This window comes from Dryobates pubescens, chromosome 14 (genome assembly GCF_014839835.1).
Source record: "Dryobates pubescens isolate bDryPub1 chromosome 14, bDryPub1.pri, whole genome shotgun sequence".
NCBI classification, from domain to species: Eukaryota; Metazoa; Chordata; class Aves; order Piciformes; family Picidae; genus Dryobates; species Dryobates pubescens.
Genome location: NC_071625.1, coordinates 19112618 through 19139992, shown reverse-complemented (window position 1 = coordinate 19139992; position 27375 = coordinate 19112618). Strand labels below are relative to the sequence as shown.

The window sequence follows — 27375 nt, the reverse complement described above, 5'->3', positions numbered from 1 at the left end:
CAGTATTAATGGTCCTAATCTCACACTAGAGCTAGCTGGCTGTGTTTGGACCTTTCTGGAAAGTGATAGAATAATGAAGGCATCTTGAGTCTTGTCTGCTTTATGACAATTTAGGATAGTCTCAAGATTCTGCCTGAGGCTGGTTATGTGTTTGAATTCATTGTTTTATTTCTTACAGACTCCTGTACGCATTAAAATAAACCCCAAATTAATGTTCTGATAGGGTAAGAGATAGTCTTACTTGGTAAAACACAATTTTGTGGAAACTCTCTTCCATAGATTGCAGGTGCAGTCAAGTCTCTTCAAAATCTAATTGTCAGTTTAGGCAATGGGAGTCAGGGTAATGTAATACACCTCACTATTTGATCAGCTGAATGCCTCAAATGACTCTAGGTGAAGTGTGAGAATGTGACCCTTAAACCTGTACTTCTGTTCCATTTCATGCTTGAAAACAATCTTCAAGCTTGCACAGACTTGAGGCAGAAAAAGTGAGCTGGCCACAGAAGGTCACAATGTGGTTGTCTTGGTGAAGGGACTCTTCATTGCTATGAAATGCCAGTGTGTGCAAAATGTGCTTCATAGCTTAGATGCATTTCATGAATATTCATCATGAGGAAATTTAGTTTAAATCTGATTTTGCTTTGACAGTTAATGAACTTAAGTGTTCTGCGTTTAGAGAAGAAATTACTTCCATGGAAGATAAACAGAACGGTCATTTTCCATGAGGTGGATCAAAACTATGGGAACTATTTTTGTTTTACAACAGGCTACCGTTTAAAAAGTTGCTCCTAGGTCTACACTTAAATAAATCTCAGGAGTCAATAAGGAGTTGTCTGTGGTTACTGAGTTTTGGAACTGGTATCCACTTAAACCTTTTAGCTTAGCATTTAAAATGAAAATTTCTGTTTTAAATGTCATTGTTGTACACAGTGATCTGCAGTTGTTACAAAGTCAGGGAGAGATTAGTATTTTAATCACATCACTAGGTAGAAAATATTTTTTTGTACATAGGTTAGCTCTAAGGATTTCTCAGCATGGAAATGTGAAAAAGTGGTTGTATAACCTTAAGTGACATGGAAGAACAAGCACCAAATGTAGTACCTGGGTTAACTTTTGAGAAACTTTATAGGAGTTGTCCAAGTTTTCTGTTGTAAATGTTTAAAGACCTAGGACTGTGTTGTGTGAAGGAGAGAGTTTGTGCTACCTTTCTATAGAAATCTTATGTTCTCAAAATGAGTATGAAAAATCTTGAAGATTTCCTGGTTTCAGGTCACTGTAAGGGAATGTAATCTTAATGTAACTGATTTTTCTAATGACCCTATCACAGAGGAGCCATTTCAGAAAACTGATATTCCAAGAGAGCTTTTTGTGATTTTAATGACAATGGCTTGCTTAGAGCTTTACAGGAATGCATTTGGTCAAGCATTTATGTTTTCACTAAATATTTTAAGCTGGATGAAGCATTTTCAGCAGTCTTGTCTTGGTGGGGATAAATAAGGATTAATTTTTCCAATATATCCCCCTTTCTGTAATATATGCATTTTTAAATGCTGTAGTATTTGCATTCATTCCTTTTTTGCTGAAGTCCATATAGCAGATCAGATGCTTATGAAAAGTGTCTCACTTGTATACTCTTTGTGGCTGTTTTCTCCAGAACTGTTTCCAGGGAAGAATTTCAAGTGGTGATCTAGTAAGGAGATATATCTCTAGGTAACTGGTAGTCTTATTTTAATGTGGAGATTCTGAAGAAATAGGTTTTAAGGAGTGATGTCCACATCGTCATTGTACTATATATGCAAAAATGCTTCTTGAATGGATTTCTGAGTATCTAGAGGAGGAATAATTTTCAAGCAAAACTCTGATTAATGAGTTTTTTGTTGTTGTTGGGACAGATATTTTTTAAATAATAAAAAAAAAAGGAGGTGTTTTTTAGTAATACAGCACTTCAGGGTAATCCTTAAAAGGGGAATGTACATACTTTCAATATAAGATGATATTTGTAGGCTAGTGGACACTGTGGCCAAGGGATAGAATCTTGTATCTGAGGAATTTCAGAAGCCATTGCACTTCATGGTGCATTTTACCCACAAAGTAAACTAGAAGTGTGGATAGAGGAGGATGCTTTTTCAGCAGTCAGAGGAAATAAGAATACCCCATAAATCTTGCATCCTTTTGCTCAAATGATGTAAGACTACAAAGGGTACCATTTGTCACTACCAAAGTTTTACTTGGCTTGAACTGTAGCTGAGGTAAGAATTTTTTCCCATCTCTGATTGTTTTCTCACAGGTCTGTTAATCTGAATCTTGATACTGTTTGTGCAAAGATGTCTTAAATGTTTTGCTGTAACTTGTTTTGAGATATTTGGCATATCTTTCACAGGTGGTCTAGAAGCAACTTGGAATTGTGAACTTTATTTTCTCTTTTTTCATACCTTCATAATATCCTGATTCTTGCCTAAGATAACAGAAGCAATGATTTCATGTAGGTAATTCATTCAGTGTAGAATAACATTCATGACTGACTCTTGAGCTCTCCTGCAGAGCTGTAAATATTGCTGTAGCTTCTAGACCAACTTGTGCTGGAAAGCAGTGTAAGTTTTTTAATACGTTTCAATCTGAAGCTAGTGAACTTCTGGAAGACAATTTTGAATATGTACAGCAGTTCGAATTTGATTGTACTATACTAGGAAGAAGGGTGAGAGAAGAGGGAAGTCTGAAATGTTTAGTTCTGGGCCAGAGCTAGTCAATGTGACTATCTGACTGTTACAGAGCCCCTCAGATGTCTTTTTGCTACTATCCAATGCCTCTAATTCAGAGAGCTTTAGTGCAATGGTAGACCTGAGTTTGTTTTGTCCTTGTGCTATCTTCTGTAAGGGCTAAATTGGGTCTGCCAGGTTTACTTCTGTTAAATCAGCAGATAGTCTGGGTTTGTCAATTTTGTAATGAAAACTTGCTTAGTGTGTAGCAGTTTTAATACCTTTGGTTGAGTCATCCTACTCCATGATTGCCAAAGAACTGTATAAATAGTGTTAGTAACATAGTGGCTGATATATTTTTGACTGCTTCTATGAAATACTTAAAAAAACCCCTTATATCAGATGTTTCTGATCTGAAGTAAAAGGAAGTAAACCAGTAGTTTGAACAGGTACTGGATTTTGTTTGAAGTAAACAATTCTTTTCTACAGAAAGGATTCATTCAGTATCATAAATAGTTTTTTATTTATGGAATGGTTAACTGAAAACTTCCAAAGCTTTTTAGACTCTTGTATGGGAGCAAAAAGGCTTTGAGACTGCATTGTAAGCCATTTTAAAGAAGGCTTAATATGTAGAGGTACTATGCTTTCAAATCAGCAGAATTGCAGACTTGCAGCACAGGTTTCTCATGCTTCAGACTTGTCAAATCTAATGTTTGGAGCCTCAGTGCACAGGAAGGAATAGTTCAATGGATCTCAAGATACAGCTAAAGCATTTTTGTGTTATTTTTAAACATGTTGTCTTAAACATGTCATCTGTGCAGCTACTTGTATAGCTGGGTAGCTTCCACACTTGTTTTTCTGAAGGTGACATGTTTTGGTGGTATTAAAGTTTTGTAGATCAAGTTTTAGGTCTACACAATATACTAAACTATTTGACTTTAAAATAAACAATACAGCTGAAGTAAATGTGTGCTTTGTAACACTCAAATGTTTCCTGAGCACGAAACCTTTGTAGTTACTTTGCATACAAAGTGGCTTTTGCTTTTGTTGGAGGCATGTACTTCTATTTGTTATGATTTGTAGTTTGTATTTTAATTGTCAGGTAGTTGTTTGTTCTAGTTAGGAAGCGATACTCAGAGCTGTGCATTGCATAGTTAAATACATGCCTGCCTAGTGCTAAATTGCGGTCGAAAAATGAGTAAAACTTCACCTGAAAATTTCAACTATGATTGCTGCTGCAGATTTAGACTGTACCAGACCACAGACACTCAACATTCTGAAATAATGTCAGCGTACCTTACTGTAAATGGAAAATATCTCATTTTAAATGAGTATGCAGTATTTATTTTTGTTCCTAATAACTTACAAGGCTATTTTAAAGTAAACATAAGCAATCCTAAGTAATGCTTGAAAAATTTATGTAGTATTCCACTAAGTGAAAGCTTTCATTTGAGCTGAACTATGAACTCCTCGTTCATAAGTAACGATCCTTTACTTAAGGAAACTGTTGACAAGGAGTTACTACCTTCTGGAAGTTCAAACTTGTTATGAGCTGTTTCAGTGTTTGTGTTCCTTGCAGTTGTATCTCTAAAAATAATAAAAGTCCAAGTTGGAAGGGACCAGTACAGAACATCTGGCTGTAGGTTGCACAGTGGCCCTGAGTCTTGAATATTCAGCTCAAGGAAGTTTTCCATAATTGTGCTGGGCAACCTACTTCTGATGAATCTATCTTAGGGTTTACAATGGGGAAAAATTAAATATACCTAATAAAGAATTTGCCTGAGGATTTCTTCAGATTTGGCCTGATAATTTCATACCTTTTTTTTAATACCTTCTGTGGACTGTAGTCATCCATAAGCAATTTGTTGACTTAAATCTTCTTTCTAACTCAGGTCTGCATTGGGAATTGAATTTGAAAGTACTAAGGGGAATAAAATGAAGTTTTTGTATTTATTGGGCTTTTTTATCCTAACATACATGACAGTGGATATCTGCTCCACTGTGATCCTTCATGAGCCTACCTCAGTCATGGTTTCTCCATGGATTATAAGGGAATCTGCTGGAGCGCTTCCTTCCTCATCTTCACTGACCTTGGTGTTTACATGGCAGTTTTTCTTGATTTCTCACTTGTCTCAGCATTGCAGTATGTTTGTAATTTCTTAGATGTGTTATCACAGGTGATACATTTCTAATGTGCCAAGCTTTGGGTAGTGACGGGTCTGCCTTGGCGCTGGCTCTGTCCAACATCTGCATCCTCCTACTATCAAAGACTTAACCATGTAAATCCAATACAGGAGTAAATTATTTTCAGGAAGTGTTTACAGCATTCCCTACCAAGTTTTTACCTTTTTTTTGTGGCTCCACTTTCTTCTCCCTAGTTATCTTAATGGTGCAATGCCATGGTAATGAATAACAACTGGCTTTGGTAAACTGATAATGAGAGTTGAGTGGTAGTTGTGTAGATTTTCATATGTTGATTCTGATTTGGGACTCAATTTATATGCTTATGTTCTTTGGATTTAATTCATTGCTTGTTTCTGTGTTTTAGTGTAGCTGTATTGTCTGGGTTACTTCATTAATCTTCAGGGGAGGATATGGCAATTAAAATACTTTTCTTTAGAGCTTTTGTTGGTGTTTTGCCTGAGAATGCTGCCAGCTTTGTTTTTATGGTTATGTACCTAGTAACAATTGTTGGAAAAACTGAATTGCAATTTGAGCACATCTGTTCTTAGAGTCAAATGGATTAAACACAAACTTCTCTGTATACTATTTGATTTCTTTGAATTCAGGTACTTCTGTTTCTCTTGACATGTGGTGGAACTAATGACATGCTGTTAACTGTCCTACTCAGTTGTACTTGGAAATTGTGTAGTTTATGATCTGATACTTGTTTCCATCTAGAACAAAAAATTGATTCAGCAAAATACTCCATTTTACTTCTTAATTTATGCTTAAAGATCCAATGAGGTGTGTTTTTGTTTGTTTGTTTGTTTGTTTTTGTTCTTGCAGTTCAACTTTGTGGGAAAACTTTTGGGTCCACGTGGCAATTCCCTAAAGCGTTTACAGGAAGAAACCCTAACAAAAATGTCCATTTTGGGAAAAGGCTCCATGAGGGACAAGACAAAGGTAAGTCCACAGTATGTTAGTGGAGTGTTTGAATTTTGTAACTTGCCTAAAATTACTGGAGGTGAAGAAATTGTGGCCAAAAAATATTGGAGCAACTAAAAAGCATTGAATTAGTTAACTTCAGATGAAATCTGTTTTCTCTAAGGATTCTTTTCTTACTGCATGTTTTGAGGCTACTGTGAGTGGTATGTAGTGCCCTCATCCTTTCCTTGTAAACTATGGTTGCTGGGGATGTAAATGTGGCATTACCAGAGCAGTGTTCTAGACTAGTCTTGAACAGTTTATAGTCACTGATGCCCAGCTGACCATGGCAGTGTTTTCACATTTGAAGGAGCCTAAATTTTGGATAAATGTGAACATTTTCACATAACAATAACATTTATGGACAAAAATGGAGATAAAGAAGATTAAATACAAACTAGAAAAGCCCTCAGATCTCTGAGGATGACATATGCAGCTGAAGCAGTTGACATGTTGAAGTTGTTTCCATGGGAATTATTTGGTTATAGTAGATATGTCCATTACAAGAGCCAAAGCAGACAGCAGAAGAGAAACCTTTAGCTTGATAGGAGTTTGTACTAATCAGTTTCACTCTCTCCTGAAATTAATATTTGCTTAAATCTGTAGCAGATAAGTGTATATCAAGAGCTGTCACCTGTCTGGTGAGCTGCATTTTTTAATTGGAGCCTTCCTAATGATACAAATTAGAACACTGAACATATTTGTTGCCTGTAGCATACCATGTTTTATAGGCCTCCAGTGCAATCTTTCAGTGGTTCTGTAAGATGAAACTTAAAAACACTGTGTGCTATAAAGGCAGATAATGACATGCATATGGAAGAGTAATTTAGATGGCTGGCTCCTGAAATTCCTAAAACTGCCTTTTTCCTAGTGCATTTCTCCATCAGCAAAATAAAAATGTTAGGTGATTTATAGTGTTTATCAAGAACTCGATCAGAGCCCATAAATTACTTTGTTCTGTGCTACTAAAGAGCTAATTTCCTCTTAAGAAAGAGTAAAAACTAAACTTGTTCTAAGCGTGGATGACAAAGTAAATCTCCAAATTCTGCTTTAAATAATGCTTGGCTAATTTTTTGCAGTTCTTGCAGAATGTGTCAAACTGACATTCTTCTATTGCTACATTACATGTTTCTGTATCAAAATAGGATGTGTCATGGAGTAAGAAGGCCCCTGAGTTTTTCTAATGACTCTGCAGTATAAAAAAATTTGTTTTATTAAAAGCAGAAGCACCTGCGGAAAAGCTTAGATTGTAACTTGAGTCTTAGAATCCCTGGAAAGAGTCTTAGAGGTTTCTATATAAAAAACCTTTGAATTTTTGTTGTTTCCTTTAATGAAGTAATTGTTTGACTTTTTATTTGACTTTTCCTTGGGATCCTATACAAAGCTGTTTAAATAATTTTGAAATGGCTAGCAAGGTTGTTAGCTTGAGTTGTTATTTGCAGAAAATGCAACATCTAAGCACAATATTTCTCCAATTAATGTTTTTTTTTTTCCAAGCTGTACAGTTATTTCATCACTGACTTCCTACTAGCAAGTGCCAAGATGGCTTCTGCTAGGCTACTGAGGCTTTCATTTGTTTATAGGAGTGTAGAAAAGTAAAAGGATCCATTTCAGTATTTATTTCATGACAAGATTACTTTAAATTGTTTCCTCAGATTAACAATATAAAAACCTTCCACTCCAATGGGTTATCCACTTGTTACCAATGATACAAACCTTTCAACAACATGAGCATTCTGAATGGTTTACAAAATCTGACAGAAGCCAAACTTAAGATAACATTAAAATTAGATATCAGGTAGTATGTAAAACACTTCAAACCTAAATCAAAGGTGAGGTAGTAAAGATGAAAATGAATAGTGCTATTACCATATTTTAATAAATACTGCTAGTCAACTTGGGATTTAAAGCAGTAGATTTCTAGGGCTAATATCTTTTTATTGATACCTTGGCAAGTAGGATGAAGAACACAGACCTCTATAGATAAAAAAGAATACAGGGCAAAGTATACTAACTTCAGTGGACATGGCCTCATGTGTTATGGTCCTATACATCATAAACTCTGCTAGTTCTCTGCTTTGCTGTAGACCATGAAGAGAATAAAATACAAGAGCGCAAGGTACAAAGCAAATTGAGAACCTTATGAGAGAGCTTGTCCTGAGTGCAGTATTGCAAGGCTGTGTCTGTATTGGAAATATGAAGTTAAATCAGATTGTCCAAACCGTGAGCCATTTGGTGTGATAAATTTTGTGCAATAAGATAGATATTTGAAGAGCCTTTTTTTTTTTTTTTTTTTTTAAAGGAAGTTGTGACCTTTCTGTCCTGTATCTCCCTTGTTCTACACTGGTTTGATTTCATCCTTTCAGCATCTATTGAATCTTCATTGTACTAGAGGTGAAAAAAATAATAATTCTGTTTTGGTCAACCAAGAAGCATCCAGATGCATTGGGCAAGCCTAGCCTAGCTTGTACTGTCAAATAATGGAGGGCAGAGGGTTTCCTGGGTGCTAAAAATACTGTCAGGGATTCTGGAATGAGAGCAAGCTGTGGCTTTTGTTGAGCATCACAGGAAATAAAAAGCCCCCTGAAAAAATATATGCCCAAGGCTGGGAGATGTAGGCCAGTGAGTGTCATTCGTGTGCTGTTAAGAGTTATGGAGAGGAGCGTGTTGCCAAATTGGATTGAAAATGAGGCAGTTTTAATCAAAGTGAACTTCACAAGTAAAGCAAGAAGAAAAGGATAAAGTTATTTTAAAAACTTGCCGATGGGAATGATTTTAGAACAATCTGCACTGAAATTCCTTATGCTTTGTTAAAATTACTGATTGAAATCCTTTTTTACCAGGCACATGAAATTGTGATTTTTCTGTTGCTTATTGCATTTACTAGGCAAGTTGATTGATAACTATAGAAGCAAATTTTCTTGATTCCCCATTCTCTGTGCATCAAACTGCACAGTGACTTTTTCCCTTAAAAAAGGGACAAGAAGGCTTATTAGTGTGTATATACTGATGAAAAATATCAGCTTCCAGAGCTAGGTATTTCTTCACGTATCTTGAATAACTATGCTTAAAGAGAGGATTTAGAGTCTATCACTCATTTAGTGGCTGGCCCAGCCCTAATCCTTGCTGAAGAAAGAAACAATTCCTGTTAAAAATAAATGTGTAAGAGCTGTAATGTTTATAGGAGTTTATTTCCAGTGTCTAAGATCTGTTACTTTGTATCAACAAGATAGTGGTTTTACCAATAAAGTCTAATCCTGCTGACTCCGGCCTCTTAGTGTTCTTCTGGAGGTTCTAACAGCTAACTGGATTCTGCTGATTTTTTTTAAGCATTGCAATCAAACCTGAGGTATGATGATGGGTATTGCACTTAAGAGAAGCAGAAACAGATTGTCATTATAAATCTGAATCCATAATTAAAGGAGCATGTACATGGGAATATTTCAACTATCATTGAAACTGTAGGTTTAGTAATCTAAAGGATGAAGTGTTTACCTGGTGTTTGCTAAATACAATAAACAGCAGGGGAGAATTCTTAGGGCTTTGTTTTCCAAATAGCAGAACTGCTAAGAATTTGACATAACATCTGGTAATACAATGAGATTGTTTTTAATGGTTGTTTAATCTCTTGGAATGTACCTGTCGAATAAACATTGTGGGGGAACCTACCTGAAATGAACAAGTAATGTCCTTTAGGTCTGTGAGTATTCCACATGCAAACAGAGTTAATTGAGAAATGAAAGAGTTCTGCTCCACTCCATTGAAATCATAGATTATCAATCATATTGAAGTGTGCTGGGTGAAGTAGAATAAAAGAAATAAACTCTCTTCTGAAATAGCTACTGAACTTTTTTCTTTAATGTCCTGCTTCTATGTGCTCCTAGTTTCATGTCTGAGCAGCACAGTTCTGTGAAGGATGTACTCATGTGGTCAAAGAAAATGGGAAGTACCTGAGCAGTGTAGTAACATTACAATTGAAATGATATTGGTAAAAGAACCTTGCATTTGTGGAATATTAGATCAAACCTTTTTCTAAAGACTTTTCAGAAGAGGATGCAGCTTTTACTTTTCTCAGTGTGTCCTGCACTAAACTAGTGCACCTGGGAAAACTAGGAACATTCTCGCTTGCGCTAGTTCCTGTATGTGAGCAGAAGCTGATGGGTCCTATTTTGTGTTAAGTCACTCACTGATACTGTTCTGATATTATAGCATCCTGATGGATTTGAAGTGCATCAGAACAGTATGTAATTTTATACTTCAGCATTTTATAACCCAAACATTTTCCTTATCTTCTAGGAGGAAGAGTTGAGAAAAAGTGGAGAGGCAAAGTACTTTCACCTAAATGATGACCTGCATGTTTTAATTGAAGTATTTGCTCCACCAGCAGAAGCATATGCCAGAATGGGACATGCACTGGAAGAAATCAAGAAATTCCTCATCCCTGTTAGTATTTTAACTTTTTCATAAGAATTCTGGTGCTCTAATGAGAAAATGTCTCTAAAACTCAGTTACCCTATGATATTGGTCAAGTCATGTTGCATAATTTACTTCACCTGCAAAAGATTGATGTTGCTTACAAATACTTTTCATTTCAATATAGGTGATTATTGAGTGAATTGTGTGAATGTCCATATACAATGTTCATCTCATTATATGACCTATAGTAAAAGAGCATCTTATTGCTTAACTGCTCATGTCCAAAGTATTTAAAAATTGTAAAAAATAATGGAAAAAACAACTTTCTTTGCTTAAAGTGTTCTTGGTACAACTGAAGTGTAAGCATAGGGTTCTGTTTCACTAAGAATAGAGAAGTTTTGATGTTGTACTACTCTCACCCATAATCCTAGATTAGTGTTCAGTGCTGATAATCAATACCATGTTATCTTGTATCCTTATTTTCAGAGCTAGTGATAAATGAGTAATACTTCTGTATTGGTATATACTTCAGCTTGCAGTGTATGAATATATAAAATGAGTTGTGATATCTGGTATAAGTTTGTACTTGAGTTCTGAGATATACATACAGACAATGGTGTGGCAGGATTTCCAGTGTTTTTACAGAAGATTCCTGCATTTGTTTCTCATATGGATCAACCTTGATTGCTTTGCTATATTAAACTGCTTGTAACAGTCCAAGTCCTCTGAAGAAGCTGGGGCATTTGAAGTAATGTTGCTGTGTGAAGTTCCTAACTCTTCAGTGAATCTATTTTTCTTGGTTACAGGATAAATATAGAAAGCAAAGAATTGTCAGGGTACATTGACTTCTGGGATTTTTTACTGCTGAAAATGTTAACTAAGCATTTGTCTTGATTCATTTCAGAAATTGGAAATATGGGGAACCTAGATAGGGAAACTTTAACGTGTGTATCTTGAGTGACAGTAGCCCATAAATGCTTGACAACACAGTCAATGTAGCTTTATTCAGGCCCACTTGGGGTGCTTGTTGTATGACCACTACCATCTGCTGGAGTTGGAATTGCCAGCTGTATTACAGGATGAAGCATTTGCTGCTAGTGGCCTGACAGTGGTACTGTATTCATTTTTGGGATTTCAGCTTGTACTAAATCTATTCAGTCCATGAAACTGTCCCCAAGTGTCTGGAGTGGATTGCGCTCCATGAGTGTTTCTTCTGGCATGTTTTGCCTAAATTCAAGTTAGTTCATATGCTTCGATACTAATCCATGACTTGAACCAAGTTATAAGTGATGGTCATCAGGAGGTTTGTTTAGGAATAGATCCTGATGTGAAATGACACACTAATATGGATGCATCTTAAGACAGTTAAAAAAAAACAAAGACATGTTTTGAGCATCATCTTAAGTTATAAAAAAGAAAGCACCACATTATAACATTGTCTGCAGGTTTCAAAAAGTTTTTATCCTGATGTATATAAACAGAGGTAAATAAACATACTGCTGTTCAAACATACTAATTGATTAGGTACAGGATACTCAATACTTGTTGTACCAAAGATTATGTATATGATTTATGATTTCTTTCTGTGAAGAAGTAAGGGAGAATGAATTTTTTTGCTATTTGAGTAAGCAAACAGCTGTTTTCTTTTGGATGGAAATATGCTCAATTTGATAAGGGCTTTTTGCATTCATCAGAGGACAAGATACATCTAACCCTTGCCCCCTTCAGAGATGGTGTTTTTCTTTATTGAGCTAATCTTATCAAAACTTAGCCATTGCTCTACTGCTAAGCCACTAGAATTAGACTGATAAAGAGCAATTCCATTTGTTGGTTGTACACTTCCATCTCAGTTTTTGATCATTGCATCTTTATGTAGCATTGGTTCAGCTCAGTACAGTCTCCTCAGAACTATGGAATCAAGCCAACACTGTCTTAATTTCCCTTTGGCTTTTCAAATATAATCTTATCAGGTTGGTCCTAAGTGTCTTAATCTCTTCTGTGCCCTCCTTCAATGTAGCAGCCATTCCAGTAAGCAATAAGGAGCAGCTTTGTCCTCTAGAAACTACCATTTGGTGAAATGCTGCCAAATGTGGCTTGATTGCTTTTTCATCCTTATTACATTTTGTACTGTAAGCTCTGTTTTGGCCTTCTTAGCAATTATCAGTTTTATTTCAAGAAGTCCTGTTATCAGTATATATGATTACAATCTTATTTTGTGTTCTTACTTGGCTTTTTTTTCCTTTCAAGAAATTCAGACACTGTACTTTATAGAGATTTAGTTTGCAGATCAAGCCTTAATATGCAATCACAACTGGTGCTAGAACATCACAGAAACATTTGGGTTGGAAAAGACCCTCAGGATCACCGAATTCAACCAATAGCCCTACTTTCTCTGCAAAGTTCACTCCTAAACCATATTCCCAAGCACCATGTCTAAATGACCTTTAAACACATCCAGGGTTGGTGACTCAACCACCTCTCTGGGCAGCACATTCCAATGCCTGACCACTTTTTCTGTGCAAAACTTTTTCCTAATGTCCAGTCTAATATAGGATACAAAACAGCCTTGTAGTCGTTGCTTATAGCAAAAATACCTTGGCTTCTCTTCTCAGGTCTTCTTAGATCCACGAACAAGCACCTTTGCATTGAAGTGGTGTACTTGAGATCTTTGAGTTCATAGGTGTTTTAATCTCCTTTCAATCTGGAATTGTTTCAGTGTCTTGTTTGCTGCAAGGCTGTCTGACAGTTTTTTGGTACCTGCCTAGTGCATAAATTTAATAAAGTCAGATTTCCAATAAGAGATGCAGATCCCTCTTTTGTAATTGAAATCTGAAAATAAGACAGCATTTGGACAAACTTGCCTCCTTTTGAAATAGGAGGATTTGCAGAAGATAAAAGCTCTTATATCAGAAGTAACACTTTATTCTTATTAGAGGACCTATTAATATTTTCATACTGTGCATGTATAAACATAAAGTAAAATATTTCTTTTTCTAATTCCCCTTTACAGATGCATTCTTTGACTCACTTTAAGTGGAAGAAAAATAGAAATATGGCAGGAAAATACATACAGCTCAAGAGCTCATTGCTTTATCTATTTTATTCCTGTGTGATGTGTTTAGTTTTGGAGGTTGGCTCAAGGTCCCTGAAAAGAGTCTTGTGTATTTGAGAAGTACCATATTAATTCTATGTAAATAGCTTCAGCTTTCTTTTTGATAGACCTTGAGAGAGGATTTGTGCCGAATGAGAAACAAGCCATGTGTCTTCAAATTGTTTATCCTTGCATGTTCTAGAACTGAAATTCTTGGAGCTCTTGTTATTAGATAAGCATATTTCTATTGAATACATTTCATTGTTATTCTTTCTTTAACTCCTGATTTTAAGTGTAGATGACTAATCTATTCCATAGTTGTCAGGGGCTGTTTTTCTATAGTGTACTCTGTATTGCTTTGCAGCACCAGGCAATGCAATTTTTCATGCTTTCAGCACACTATCATTCTCCAACTGGAACTACAAAACTAGATCTCAGCTCAGAAATGGGACCTTGATTTTGTTGTTGTAGTTTTGTTTTGTTTGCCTTTATGTACAGCATTTTAACATTGGCATTTTAACTGATGAAAGTAATATGCAGTGGGAAAGAAACATGCCTGAGCAAAACAATGCAGTAGAATATGTAGAATATGTAGAAATTTGAGAACTTTTTGACAGAATAGTATGCCTATTATATTCTGCATATTAAGCTTTTTTAAATGAGATGTTCAGATTTTTAAGAGGAAACTTTCAGGAACAGCATTTGCAGAGACCAGCTTGGTATGGTGGTTGAATAATTTTATTTTTTTCTCATTTCCCCCTCTGTTTTAGGACTACAATGATGAAATCAGACAGGCACAGCTTCAAGAATTAACATATTTAAATGGTGGTTCAGAAAATGCAGAAGTTCCAGTAGTTCGTGGAAAACCATCTATTCGAGCAAGAGGAGTACCAGTTCCTGCTTTGTCCAGGTAAGTATCTCAGCTGCAGTGGAATTGAACTTGAATGTGTGTATTTTTAGCTGCTCTTGTCAAACCCCAAAAAAACCCAGAATACAGTAGTGAAATGTGAAGGACTCCCAAAGTAAGAGTAACAGAGGGAAACAAATCTTGGTTTGTTGAATGTAGTCTAGCTTAGACTGAATTAACTTGAGTACTAATATTGAATATTAATGAACAGTGTACACCATAACGATGTGCAATCTTGCTGTGAGCAGCACAGTAAGATTAGTTCTGTGCCACTTGGCTTCTTTCAGTTGCAGCATAGATGCATGTAAGGTCTGTGCATTGGCCCTGTGGAGATCACAACTTTGAAAAGCTGATAAATCTTGCTTTGACATGATTTCAGATTAATTTCTCTAGCTTATGAAGTATACATATTTCTTATACTGTGTTACAAAATTTATATAGTCCTGATAAAATAATGTTATGGAAGTGTCTCAGAGGTAGAATTTGGATTTAGTCTCATCTGTGCTATGCTTATTTCATAAAAAGGGGGTTTTGATTCAAGAATAGACAAGTCTACAGCTTCTCTTGCTTTATTTTTGTTTGACACAGGAGATGCTTTATTTTTCACTCTAGCATCCCCTTTCTTCCTTGCAGTACTAAGATGACAGCTTCAAGTCCTTTGAGTCTCAAAGTGTGAAAACAAACTAAATAAAGCACATAACTGTTTCTGTTACAGTGTGGAGAGGTTGTGACTGCAGCAGCTAAGTGTAACAGTTTTCTACAGTCAACTGTTTTCCTTCATTTGTGGCCATGGCACTTATGAATACAAACTTGAAACTTACATTTCAGCTTTTAAAATTTCAAAACAATATTCAGAAGTGTTTTTAACTCAGATTAAGCACGTTAGAAGAAAAAGCACTGAGGAATTATTCCATGTACAGATCCCTTTACAATTATGTGTATCTTGCAATAACAATTGCAAATGCAATGCAGAATGAATCTTAATTGAGGGAATTTACACTTACCCTTACTTTTACCCTGTAAAAATAATTTTCTTTAAATTTTTGTTCTTATTCTTATGTAACATTATGTACCATATCTATTCAGCTTTTTTTTATTTTAGTGTTTTTCAGACTAGTAGTAATTATATAAAAGGTTTCACTTCTTCAGCACTGTATTCAACCATACAGAAGTGCTTGCCAATTAGAGATCTCTTGATTTTGGAGATAGGTTTTTTGCAAATTTTGCTTCTGTTCTTAAATATCTATTTTTAACTTTCCCATAGATGCCCAGAACAGCCCTGCTACAGATGTTCAGTATGGATAGACTCACTGTTCTGTTTCATATTTTCTTCATTTTTCATGTCATTATCCTAGTTTGATACAGAAGTTATTGTTTGGTCTGATCTTATCACTAAAATTCTATACCTACTTTCAATTCCTAGTATCTAGCACATGCATGCATAATGAGCTTATTATTCAAGTTCTCATGTCACTATTCCATTCTCTGGATTTTGGTGATTTTTATCAAACTTGCATTTCATGTATGACATACATACTTTCAGGTAGCTCACAATCCTTCATAGTTCATCCTACTGGCTTATAATTGAAGTGTCTTCAGAGGAAATTTAAACGTGGTTTGGAAATGACAGCTTGAAATTGTATTTGTCATCTCCTTTTTGTGTATGTTCCAAAGAAAACTGGAAGTCAGACAAGCAGCTTTGTTCTTACTTTAAGTCTTGTCTTAAACTCCAAGATTATTTTCCCCTCAAATTGAAGAAGCTCTGTTAACATAAAAGATTTTTTTAATTGAAATTTAATGCCATTGCTTCTAAGATACTAGAGCCATTGAGTTTTTAAGATCTTAAACTAACTTGTAATGCTATGCTCCTTTTGTAGCACAAATTGATTTCAGTCACTAATACTTTTGTTGAAGGCAGGCTTTGTTAAAGGCTTTGTCCTGGTGTTAAATAAAACAGTTCTATTAGCAAGTATCCTGGAGATATACAGGAGAGGTTGAAGCAAAGCTTAAGCACATTCATAAAATGAAGTCTAAAACCTCAAGTCTAAACCTCACTTTATAATCTGTAGAATTTTTAAGATATCAGCCTTGATACATGGAACATCCTGTTGAGGATGCAATTACTGAGTGCTTAAGTTCCTGATTTAAGCCTTTATTATTCCTGAATAGTTCAACCAAAAAGAACTGAAGTACTAATTTATGCCTTTTTTTACTCCTTATCAGACATGTTGAAACTGGAGATAATGCATCTTATCAAGTGCCTTCTTTTAAGAAGACTTGTTACGTGTATGTTTAGCTCCATACCAAAATTTTACTTTGTAGGAAACAATACATTTGTTCTTGCATACAAAATTCTAGCTTGTGCACAGGTATTCCTTTATATGGTAAGTAAATTCTTAATGGTTGTGGGGATTTTGTGGTTTTGTTTTCGGTTGGTTTTTTTTTTTTTCTTTTAATTTTTTTAATTAATTTAGTTTATATTATTCCTTTTAATTCTGCTATTTCTGACTTGTTCAAATTTTATTGACTGAACTTTTTTTTATGTCAGGGCCCAGTAATATATGGGGGGGTGATTGGATGGAATTTGTTGTTTTGAGCTTTACCTTTAGAAATACGCTTTTCCTTCTCATCATTAATATTGGGCATGTACCTGCTTTGTTCTGCCCTCTTGCCTCCATTTTTTTTTTTTTTTCCTAATGCTGTTAAAGATGACATTCAGATGTTTTTACAGCACTTCTGTGATCTCTCTTCATGCTGAGCATTTAACCACTTCAGGTAGTAACTGCCTCTTCCATGCGAAATGAGAAAGACCGCTAAAATCCTCTCCTTGGTGATAGTCTAGTTTTTGTTCCTTTTGTGTTTGTCATCAACTGACATGACTTTTAATTTTTTTTTAATTTTTTTTTGAGGTGACTGTATGAAATGAAGGAACATACCAGTTAATTTATTGTGTTAGCAAGCTTAGAGGATCCATGATGGTTAATGTGATACTGTCATAGTGAGTAGCTAGATGTACCTCTACCAGAAACATTGTTTCTTTAATGTATTTGAATTCCCACCTTGAATCAGTGCAATATAAATGATAATACTGAAATGTGAATTCAAGACTTCTGATTAACTGCTGCAAATAAATGTGGTAACTTACAAGTTAATGTATACCTTTAAGGCATTTGGCAAGTAGCATTTCCTGTCAAACTTCATATTCCTGTTTTAAGATAAAATAAAAAAGATTTAAGGATCACTCAATTCTGACTCTAAGATACATTGTAAAATTGAAATTCCAGAAGATGATAGTAAGTCTATGAACAAGGGTAAATCTTCTTTGCTATCTTGGTGTTGAGGAGAACCAATTCATGTCACTTGCAGCTAGAAATCACTGTTAGAATCTTAGAATCATTTGGGTTGAAAGGAATCATTAATGATCATCTACTCCAATCCCTCTGCCATAGGAAGAGACTAAGGTTTCTCAGAGACCTATCCAACCTGACCTTGAATATATCTGATGATGAAACATCCACAACTTCTCTGGGCAGCTTGTTCCACTATAACAGTACCCTCATTTAAAAAAAAAATATTCCATATGTCAAATCTAAAACTGTGCTCTCTCAATTCAAAAACATTATCCCATGTCCTGTGACTACAGGCACTAATAAAAAGTCTCTCTCCACCTTTCTTATAGGCAGTCCCCCACTTTAATTATTGAAGGGCTGGTTGGGTTTGCTCCCCAAATCAAGAGTATTTGAAAGCATATTTTAGTTTCACTGAGGGGAAGAAAAAGTAATTTCTCATAGAGGCAACGTGTAGGGAATACACAAAGAAACAGCAGAATTCTGGTTTATGTTTGCATGAGATCGTGGTTATTTTTCTTTCCCTTCTATTCATATTTCAGTGTATGCGTGGGTGAGATCTTAATGGTTGAATGACTACCACTCTATCTGGGGACTGATAATGCTGTTACAGAAGTTGTAGAATTTGCTGTCTTATGTCAGAAGTAATATGAGGTGATGTGGATCAATGCTGCATTGTGTTCACAACTTCCAATTGTTCTCAGGACACGTGTCTGGAATAAACTGGTTTCTTTTCCGAAGAATAAATTTTTATGGAGGACATGTAGGTAGCATACTACAAAAGATTGTGTAGCACAAAAAAAAACCCAAACAACAAAGCCAGTTCTGAATCCAGGACAAAGACAAATACTGTGTTCAACTCGTATTCTTTAGTATTGTGTTGCCTTCCATTTTTAACCAAACTGAAACATGACACATATTACTGTTTTCAAATATGGAATGACAAATACTAAAATGAAAGAATTAGAAGTGTTTCCTCATTGAATAATACAGTGTTATGGAACTGGTCTTAAATTTCACATGTACTTTTATTTTAAAGCTCCTTATGTTTGCTTGCCCTTCCGGAGGGGAGGTATCAAAATAGGAGCCTCATGTCATATACACTCTTCACTAAAAGTGAAAGGAAGCCTGTGAACTGACTCTATTCTGATTGTGAAATCACAACTAAGTTTACTCAGTCACCCAGTGAAAGGTGAAGCTTGAAATAAAAATAAGCACAATAGTAGACAGAAGAAAGTCATAAATGAAAGCTGAAAGTAGAGCTACTGCTGAGGAAAGCTGGAAGAGAGTATCAGCTAGATGCTCTGTGATGGTTAAGGGTGATAAACTAGGTTGCTGGAAATATATTCTAGTAACACTATGGGACTATCATAAAGTAGAAATGTAAAAAAAAATAAATCTTGCTAAAAAAAAGGTCAAAGAGGAAGAATTTAAGTAGTTTTTATGGCTGCATTGTATGAGTTGATAAAATACTGTTCTGGTGGCAGTAAATGATATTGCCTGTGAATTATTTAAATATTCATGTTTGGAGTCTGCTATAGTATAATGTGCTTCTAAATGGTATTAGATATTCTTTAGAATGTTTTCCCACACACTAAACTCTTTATTCAAACAGTGGGAGGCTAATCAATTACAAAAATCCAATGCTTAAGTAATATTTTAACTGTACACAGTATACTTTTCAGGGTTTTATACATTGAAATTATCTTCTATAATTACTGTATTTACAAATCACACTAGCACATTCTTACACTTCAGTGAAAGGCATATTCTCACATTTTCCAATGTATATATCAGAGCTTTTTAGAAATTACGTGCTTCACTTACTATTCTTTTTTCTCTTGTACTAAATTGCAGGTATAAGTAATGAAATGTTATGAGAAGGGGAAGAGTTAGGTTTCAACAAAAAAAGTACCTTTAATGACATTATCTTTGAGGGATGCTGTGACATATGAATTAAATTAGAATTTTTTTGTTCCCTCACTGTTCTGGTGCGCTCTTCAGTGTAGTGAAACAAAAGATTAAATTGGTTACTGGGATTTGCTTCTAGTCCACGGAGCCCAGACTGAAAAAGATTTTTTTTTTTTTTTTTCAGTGTACACCCTGCAAGTTAGTTACACAGATTTGAGAGTAAGATTAGTCTTAAATTAGATACCTAAATCACCCATGAATTTAACAGGGAAGGGTTTACATCCTCCACTGGATTCACCACTGCCAGATTTATAAATTAAGGAAAATTAAAAAAATAGAAGTATTTCAAACTTCCTTATAACCATAATAACCTAGTTTAGGAGAGTAAAATGTTTCTTCAAGAGTAGCATTCAATGGTCTTAAGTACATAGATGATAACTTTGCTACAGCATGTCTGAAGGTGACAGTAAGAGCGCCTGGCTAGGATTTACTGAGTATGTTTAAGTACTGTGTATTTACTACAGTGTACTTAGTAGAAAATGCTACTTACTACAGTCTGTTCAGTAGAAAATACTGTTAATAGGTGCTTAAAGAGTAGAATTTCCCTCATCCAAGAAATTCGGCAATTCTGGATAGCATACTGACATAAGATTCCAAAGAGCTGATTTTTAAAAAACTGAAGTAAAAAGAGACGTGGAAGGGCTAGCTAAAGCATAGACAGATGAGAATTCTAGGAGGTGTGTTGGGGTTTAAACAGTGTTAGGGTTATCAGTTTGCCCCCTAAAGGATTGAGGTGTCTGTAACATAGACAGGAGAAGAGAACTTGCAGGAATCATCAGCAATGTAATGAGGGATGTCAAAGTCAACAAGAAGTGCTTCTGTGAATATCTGAGCACCAACAGAAAGACAAAGGAAAAAGTGGGCCTTCTGTTGAATGGAGCAGCAGTCCTGATGTTACAGTGCATGGAAAATACTAAGGTGTTGGACTCTGTCTTTACTACTGAGAGTGGCTTTCTGAAATCCAGGAACCCAAAGATAAGAGGGAAGGCATATCCTTGGTGAAAGAGGATTGGGTTAGAGAACAGATAAGCAAACTGGATGCAAGGCCGTGGGCTCCAATGGGACATATCTATGAGAGCTGAGGGAGCTGGCAGGTGTCATTGTGAAGCCACTGTAAATCTTTGAACAATTGTGGAGATTAGGAGTGATGCCTGAGGACTGGTGGAAAGTAAATGTCACTCCTACATTCAGAATTGGCAAGAGAGACCTGTGGGATTGGTCAGCCTCAACTCAATCCCTGGGAAGCTGATGGAGCAACTAATCCTGGAAAACCACTTCATGCACAGAAACAAGGTCATCAAGAGTAGTAAGCATATATTCACAAAGGGAAAGTAATACTTCATAAACAAGATAGCATTCCATGAAGTGTGGCCTGGTAGGTAAGGGTGAGCATTGGATATTGTCTGCTGTGACTTCATGTAGGCTGTTTCCCCATAAGATCCTCATAAAGAAACTGAATTTGGGTGCTCATGTGTACATAAACCCCTAAATGTTCCCTCTTACTAGAGTTTGCTGCTTTGAACTTTTTTTTTTGGGGTGGGGGTGTTATTTCCCTATCTTTAGCCATGTTGGGATTCAACTACAGATTAAAGAGATACATGACTGAACTCCTGTTGTAGTTTATAGGAAGATAGTGCAATTACTTTTACTTACTAATTCCGTTCCATAATTTGGCAACACCACCCAATGCATTCCCCATAAGGAAAGACTCTAGCATGAGAACCTTGTCTGGTCTTTCTTGATTGTATACATTTAGATTGTTGGTATACATACATATACATATCTTACTGTTCTGCACTGGTGATTTGGCCTCAGACTCTGGCAGGTTTTCAAATTTCAAGATGTTTGAATGGCTTCTGTTGTTTTAGGCTTTTTATAAATTCTTTACATTCTCTGACCTGTTTTTCTGAGTATTTAATATTTGTTATATTAGCATTTGTCCTTCGTTAGACACGGGTTCAGCTTTTCAAGTGATACCTCTTTTTAATACCTCTACCTAAGTGAGCTCTTTTTGCTCAAGATTTTTGACAATTTTGTGGTTGCTCTAACTTCCCATGAGATTTCTCTAAATGTCTTCCCATAGTACGTATATACATTTTCACTATTAAATCTTTTTAAACATCATTTATGTGGCAAACCTTGTCCAAATTAAGGAATACCAGAACTCATGTATTGTTTTTGGAAAGGTATGTGAAGGTTCCTATTCAAAGTGGTTCCTCATAAAATAACGTGTGAATGGTCTCCTAATACAGAATTATGGTTTCCCACCCATCACCACTCCAATTCCATTAACTGGTTTTGAAATGCAGAAAAGACCTTCTCATCACATGTATCTGGTGTTCTAATTACTCTTTAAGAATAAGTCTGTGCTGACAACATAGTGTACCTTTTTTCCTCCACTCCCTCCAATGTTTTTCCATGTTTTTCAGCATGTCCCATTTCCTGCTGCTTTCGCTTACACCTTGTATGAAGGATGCCATGAAGATTATGGCTAGTGATTCTTGAGTCTTTTTACTGACCTTTTTTTTTTTTTCCCCACTTGGTGTTGACTATTGTCTATGCCAATAGGTTCATTTCCCTTTCTTTGGCTTCACTTGGAAAGTATCACATTTGCTATTTCTTTATATTACTTCAGCAGGCTGTGTCTGGGAACTTCACTGCTCACCCCTGCCCCCACTACAATGAAGTCAAATAAGCAGCTGGTACCCTGTCCTGAGGAGGCATTCTACAGATTAGCCAAAACCAAGTAATAAGCACAGTTTTAAATCACTTACTCTCTAGGCTTGTTTAAATTACTTTGACTGTGTTTTAATCAGTGCTGAAAATAGATAAAATCTATCCTGATTGTATCAAGTGTTTACATTTGCATTCTTCATATAGTGATGCAGTTTTTCAAATACTAATTGTTAAAACAATCATAATTTTTTTCTGATAAGTTTACCAATGAAAAATTATAACTTACTTGAAATGGGATATTAAATCTTAAAGATAAATCTGGGTCTTTATAGCAAGTTGGAAATTTCTACTGAAATCAGGACAGTGTTTTTACTCAGTTACTACTCTACAGATTAATTAGATGATGACTTGACAGGTAGAAAGGTAGTGTAGAGCTTGTGTTTGTTTTCTTTCCTGTATCTGTCACAGCTTACAATAAGGCCGGGACTTCCTTGGAGCAAGTCTGTATGCCTACAGAGCAGTCATTTAAATTCAGTTGTAGTCCATAGGGCGAAGTAATCTCCTTTAAAAAGGAGATGTCTATTAACAATGTTTTAGTTACCATGTTTAAAAGAGAATAAATGATACAAATTTCTTACAGACTATACCTCTAATCTCTCCCTTTACTATAGGGAGGCATGGGGGATGTCACTTCTAAATGGAGCAAATATTTTTTGAAAACTATTTCATTTTAGGTCTCAGATTTTTCATCCATATGTGGTATCTAATGAAATACAAGTTAATGCTTATCATTCTTTAGAATTTGAAAACCAAACATACTGTTATTTCTTGTTCTTAAATATGTGCAGCAGATTGAGTTTTATATCCTGTAATCACCCTGCATGTTCATTACATGTCTGAATGTTTCCTGCAACAGCTGGAAATCTCTTTAGAACCACAAGAAAATAGATATTTTCTGACCCACTCATACATGCAGAGTGATCTTTGGATTACATTTAGAAGCTTACACAGGACCAGAAGGTAGTTGCAACTGACTCCTCTGTGCAGGATTTGAGTATGATGTAGCCTAACAGCTTCAAATTACTCTGTTACTCTATGATTATGATTTCACATACTACAAGTTAAATTCTAGTGAAGTTCTCTGATTCCAGCAAATTGGTTTGGGTTTCTCTGTGTGCAAGAATGGCTCAAGGTAGTGAGAAGTTCATCGCTGAATTATGTCTAATTTATATTGTTCAGATTTTTTTGCATACTCTGTGTAATTGGATTAAAGTGTACAGAAAAATGACAATATAAAGTTTTTTATACTTTGTGACTGTGGCAAAGTGAAATTGTCATGATGTGGGGGAGGGAGTTGTTGAAAGGTGGTCCGTGGGTGTAATATTTAATGGTAAGTGATTCATATATCCACAGGGGCCGTGGAGGAGTGCCTCCACCACCTGCAGGTGTACCAAGAGGGGCACCAGCACCCAGAGGAGTGCCTCCCAGTAGAGGACCAGTCAGTCGCAGTCGTGGACTTCTAGCACCCAGAGCACGAGGAGTACCTCCACCTGCAGGCTACCGACCCCTTCCACCACCTCCGGCACAGGAGACATATGGTGAATATGTAAGTCAGGCTGTTGGCATAGCGTGCATAAAGTGTTTCATTTTGGAGGAATGATCCTAACTGTCTCTTTAGAACTCAGTAGAATCTCTTGATTAGGTACTAAGTAAAGTCTTGAGCTCAGAATCTATGGCAAATGTGGTCATCTCTTGTCAAATTTTGAAGCTTTGTAGAATCGTATAATAATTTGGATTGGGAGGTATCTTAAAGATCATCTAGGTCCAACCTTCCTGCCATGACAGGGATATGTTCCACTAGACCAGGTTGCACAGTTTGGCCTTAAACACTTCAAATGATGTGGCATCCACAACTTCTCTGGGCAACCTGTTCCAGTGTCTTGCTATCCTCACTGTAAAGGATTTCTTCCATATGATCAAGGTAAATCTACCCTCTTTCAGTTTAATACTGGTACCCCTTATCACCATCCTCCCTGATAGAGTCGTTCTTCATCTTTCCTGTAGGCCCACTTTAAATACTAGAAGGCTGCCATAAGGTCACCCCTGAGGCTTTGCTTTGCCAGCCTAAGCAACCCAACTTTCTTAGCCTGTTCTCACAGGGAAGGTGCTCCAGCCCCTTAAACTGTTTCATATTAAAACCTCAGGTTATGTGTACTACCATCAAGACGTTTACAGTGGATTTGGCAAAAGAATTATGTACTACTAAAATGCATGATGTTAGGTTTCTGCTTTACAAAAAATCTGAAAAAACCCCACATTGTCAGTAGTTTTTTAATTCCCAGCTAAAACTGAGAATAATATTCTATTCTTCTCCCTAAACCTTTGTGGTTATATAGCTGTTCAATGATTAGAAAATTAAAATATTTTTATTCAAGCTTCAGAATCAATCCTAAATGAATGAACAGTGTAGCTCAATAAGCCATACATATTTACCTTGGTTTTATTGTATTAAAAATTAAAAACCATATCAAAATATTTTATTTTGATATGACTGAAAATTATAAACAGTTATGGCTATTTGACATAAATTTAATTTAAATTGAACACAGAGAGCAGTGAGATAAAGAAAAAAGCTAATTAAATCAAAACTATCATCATAAAAATGGATTTAGTCATATAGAAAAATGACATTTTCAAGGATAGAGCTTTTATTGTTTCATGTCTTAAAGCTTTTAATGTGCCCCCTTTACAACACCAGGTCTGCCTCGACTATGTCTCTGTTATTCAGACTAGTGGAAAAGGAGTTTCTGAGTTCCAGAAAATGGTTTTGCTATGCAGACATTTCTTGTTATTCTCACAACCTTTTTTTCCACTCATCTTCTCCCTCTTCTTTCACTTCTTTCTCTAAAACTCTGTAAATTAAAATCTCACATTGTATCCTTTCTATCAGAAAATTAATTTTCTATATAACACTTACAGCTTTATGCAAGAAGTTTAATGTCATAAGTACAAACATTAGTACATGAACAGTATAGAAGAAATTAATGTAATTTATTAATGCTATGAGAACTAGTACTTGAACAATTATTTAAATGTCCCCTGGCTATATCTGGCTTGTCTAGTCAAGGTGGTACAGTAAATGAGTGGTCATTTCACAATACTGTCAAAGGAATTAGCCCTCATTAAACACCCTATTTCCCATTCCAGCATGTAGAATGCATGCTAATGTGGTAGAAAATAAACATCTCCGAGTAACCTTGCATTTATGTATCTACTGTTTATAGAATGCATGTATGGAAGTGGCAGCTCTTTGAATCAGTCCTGTGATATGCGAATTACTTTTGAGAGAGGATAAGAAATTGACACTATGAAGTAAAATAGTGCTCTGCTAAGTAACTGCTGGAAAGAATGATCTCTAGAAATGGCTCACTTTTCTGCCAAACAAAATATCTTAACTGGAATAGGTATATTTAAAGCTGTAATTGACAATGTAATGCTAGCTGGTCCATTTTTAAATTACCATGTTTTCTGTGTCTGTCTTGTTGAAATGGAGACTTGCTAAAAGTTTTGCTTGTGTATTGGATGTTAAAAGTTTTTATACAGTAATTTTTTACCTGCTCATTTGTAGTACATTATCAAAGTGCCCTAACTATCATTTGCAGGCTAAGGTAACATAGTAGGAGGCATAGTGGTATTTTAGTCCTTTCTTTAATTGTGTATTTGGTTTGTGTGGAAAGGTTTTGGTATTGAGGGGGGAACTACAGAGGTTGCTTCTGTGAGAAGATACCAGAAAGCCTCTCCTATGTTCAATAGAATCAGCTGCAATGTGGGCCCAGCACTGGCCAAGGCTGTGTCTATTTGCAACTGTGGCAGCACCTCTGGGATAACATTTAGGAAGGGAGTAGGGGGAAAAAAACCTGCGCAACAGCAATTGCAACCAGGGAGGAGTCACAATGTGAGAAACAACTCTGGAGACACCAAGGTCAGCAAAGAACATGCTGGGAGAAGGTTCTAGAGCTGTAGATTCCCTGGCAGGCCACGTTGAACACCATGATTTAGGCATGCTGTTCCTCTGTAGCTCACAGAAATTAACAGTGGAGCAAATATCTACCTTCATCCCCATACTGAAGTAGTTGGATGTACCTGAGAGAATCTGTGGCCGTGTGGGAAGCCTGTACTGGAGTGGACTCCTGGCAGGACCTGAGGAGAGAAGAATTCATGCTGAAGCAAGTTTACTGATAGGGCTTAAGACCCCATGGGAGATCTACACTGGAGCAGTCTGTTCCTGAAGGACTGAACCCTGTGGAAGGTGTCCTGTGCTGGAACAAGGGAAGAATGTGAGGAGTCCTCCCTGGGGACAGAGGAGTGGCAGAGATACATGATAAACCCCTATTCCCCATCCCCCTGCACTGCTGGTGGGGAGGAGGCAGAGAATTTTGGAGTAAAATTGAGCCCAATACGAAGGGGAGGGGTGGTTGGTAGGTGTTACAGATTTTTTTTTTTCCTCTTTCTTTTTTCTTCTTCTCATTATACTACTCTGATATGGTTGTAAATTATTTTCATTTCCCCATGTTGAGTCTGGTTGCATTGTGACAGTAGTTGATGAAAGATCTCTCTCTGTATTTATCTTAACCTATGAGCTTTTAATCATTTCTTTTCCCTGTCCCACTGAGGAGGGGGAGCAATAGTGTAGCTTTGATGGGTTCCTGGCATTCAGTCGGGAGCAGCCCACCACAGGAAGACTTTCCACTGAGAACTGGAAAGTCTGCAAGGGTTCATGAAGCTTCTCATTCCCTTTTGGCTTCCAAACCTGTGTTTGAAACTATGCAAGTTCAGAAAATAGCAGACTATATTGTGCATGCAAGTCTTCAACCACTTGTTTCTGTATCTCTCTAAATATCTCAAAGATGATGCAGAACTTTGAGTATATGAAGTCCTTGCCCATTTTCTCTGAAGTACTATGAAGTATACCTGAACAGGCTGGAGAGCTGGACAAGGAGGAACCACATGAAGTTTCACAAGGGCAAGTGCAGAGTCCTGCACCTGGGGATGAAATAACCCCATGCATCAATATAGTTCAGGGGTTGACCTGCTGAAAAGCAGCTTTGCAGGGAAGGACATGGG

General features: G+C 36.2%; 1 protein-coding gene across 3 annotated transcripts in view; it reads left to right on the top strand.

Annotated features, from left to right (window-relative positions):
- Positions 1-27375, top strand: part of KHDRBS3 (KH RNA binding domain containing, signal transduction associated 3) — an 85444-nt gene that overhangs the window by 27850 nt on the left and 30219 nt on the right. For 2 of the 3 annotated variants that reach the window (XR_008462600.1, XM_054167456.1), the window contains exons 3-7: positions 5706-5822; positions 10140-10286; positions 14121-14260; positions 22211-22321; positions 23665-23857. Coding sequence is in view for 2 of the 3 variants with exons in the window: in XM_054167456.1 (XP_054023431.1) it covers positions 5706-5822; positions 10140-10286; positions 14121-14260; positions 22211-22321; positions 23665-23857 (708 nt within the window). In the remaining variant the exon portion in view is untranslated. The remainder of the gene's footprint in view (positions 1-5705; positions 5823-10139; positions 10287-14120; positions 14261-22210; positions 22322-23664; positions 23858-27375) is intronic. The other variant, XM_054167457.1, reaches the window with a different exon arrangement.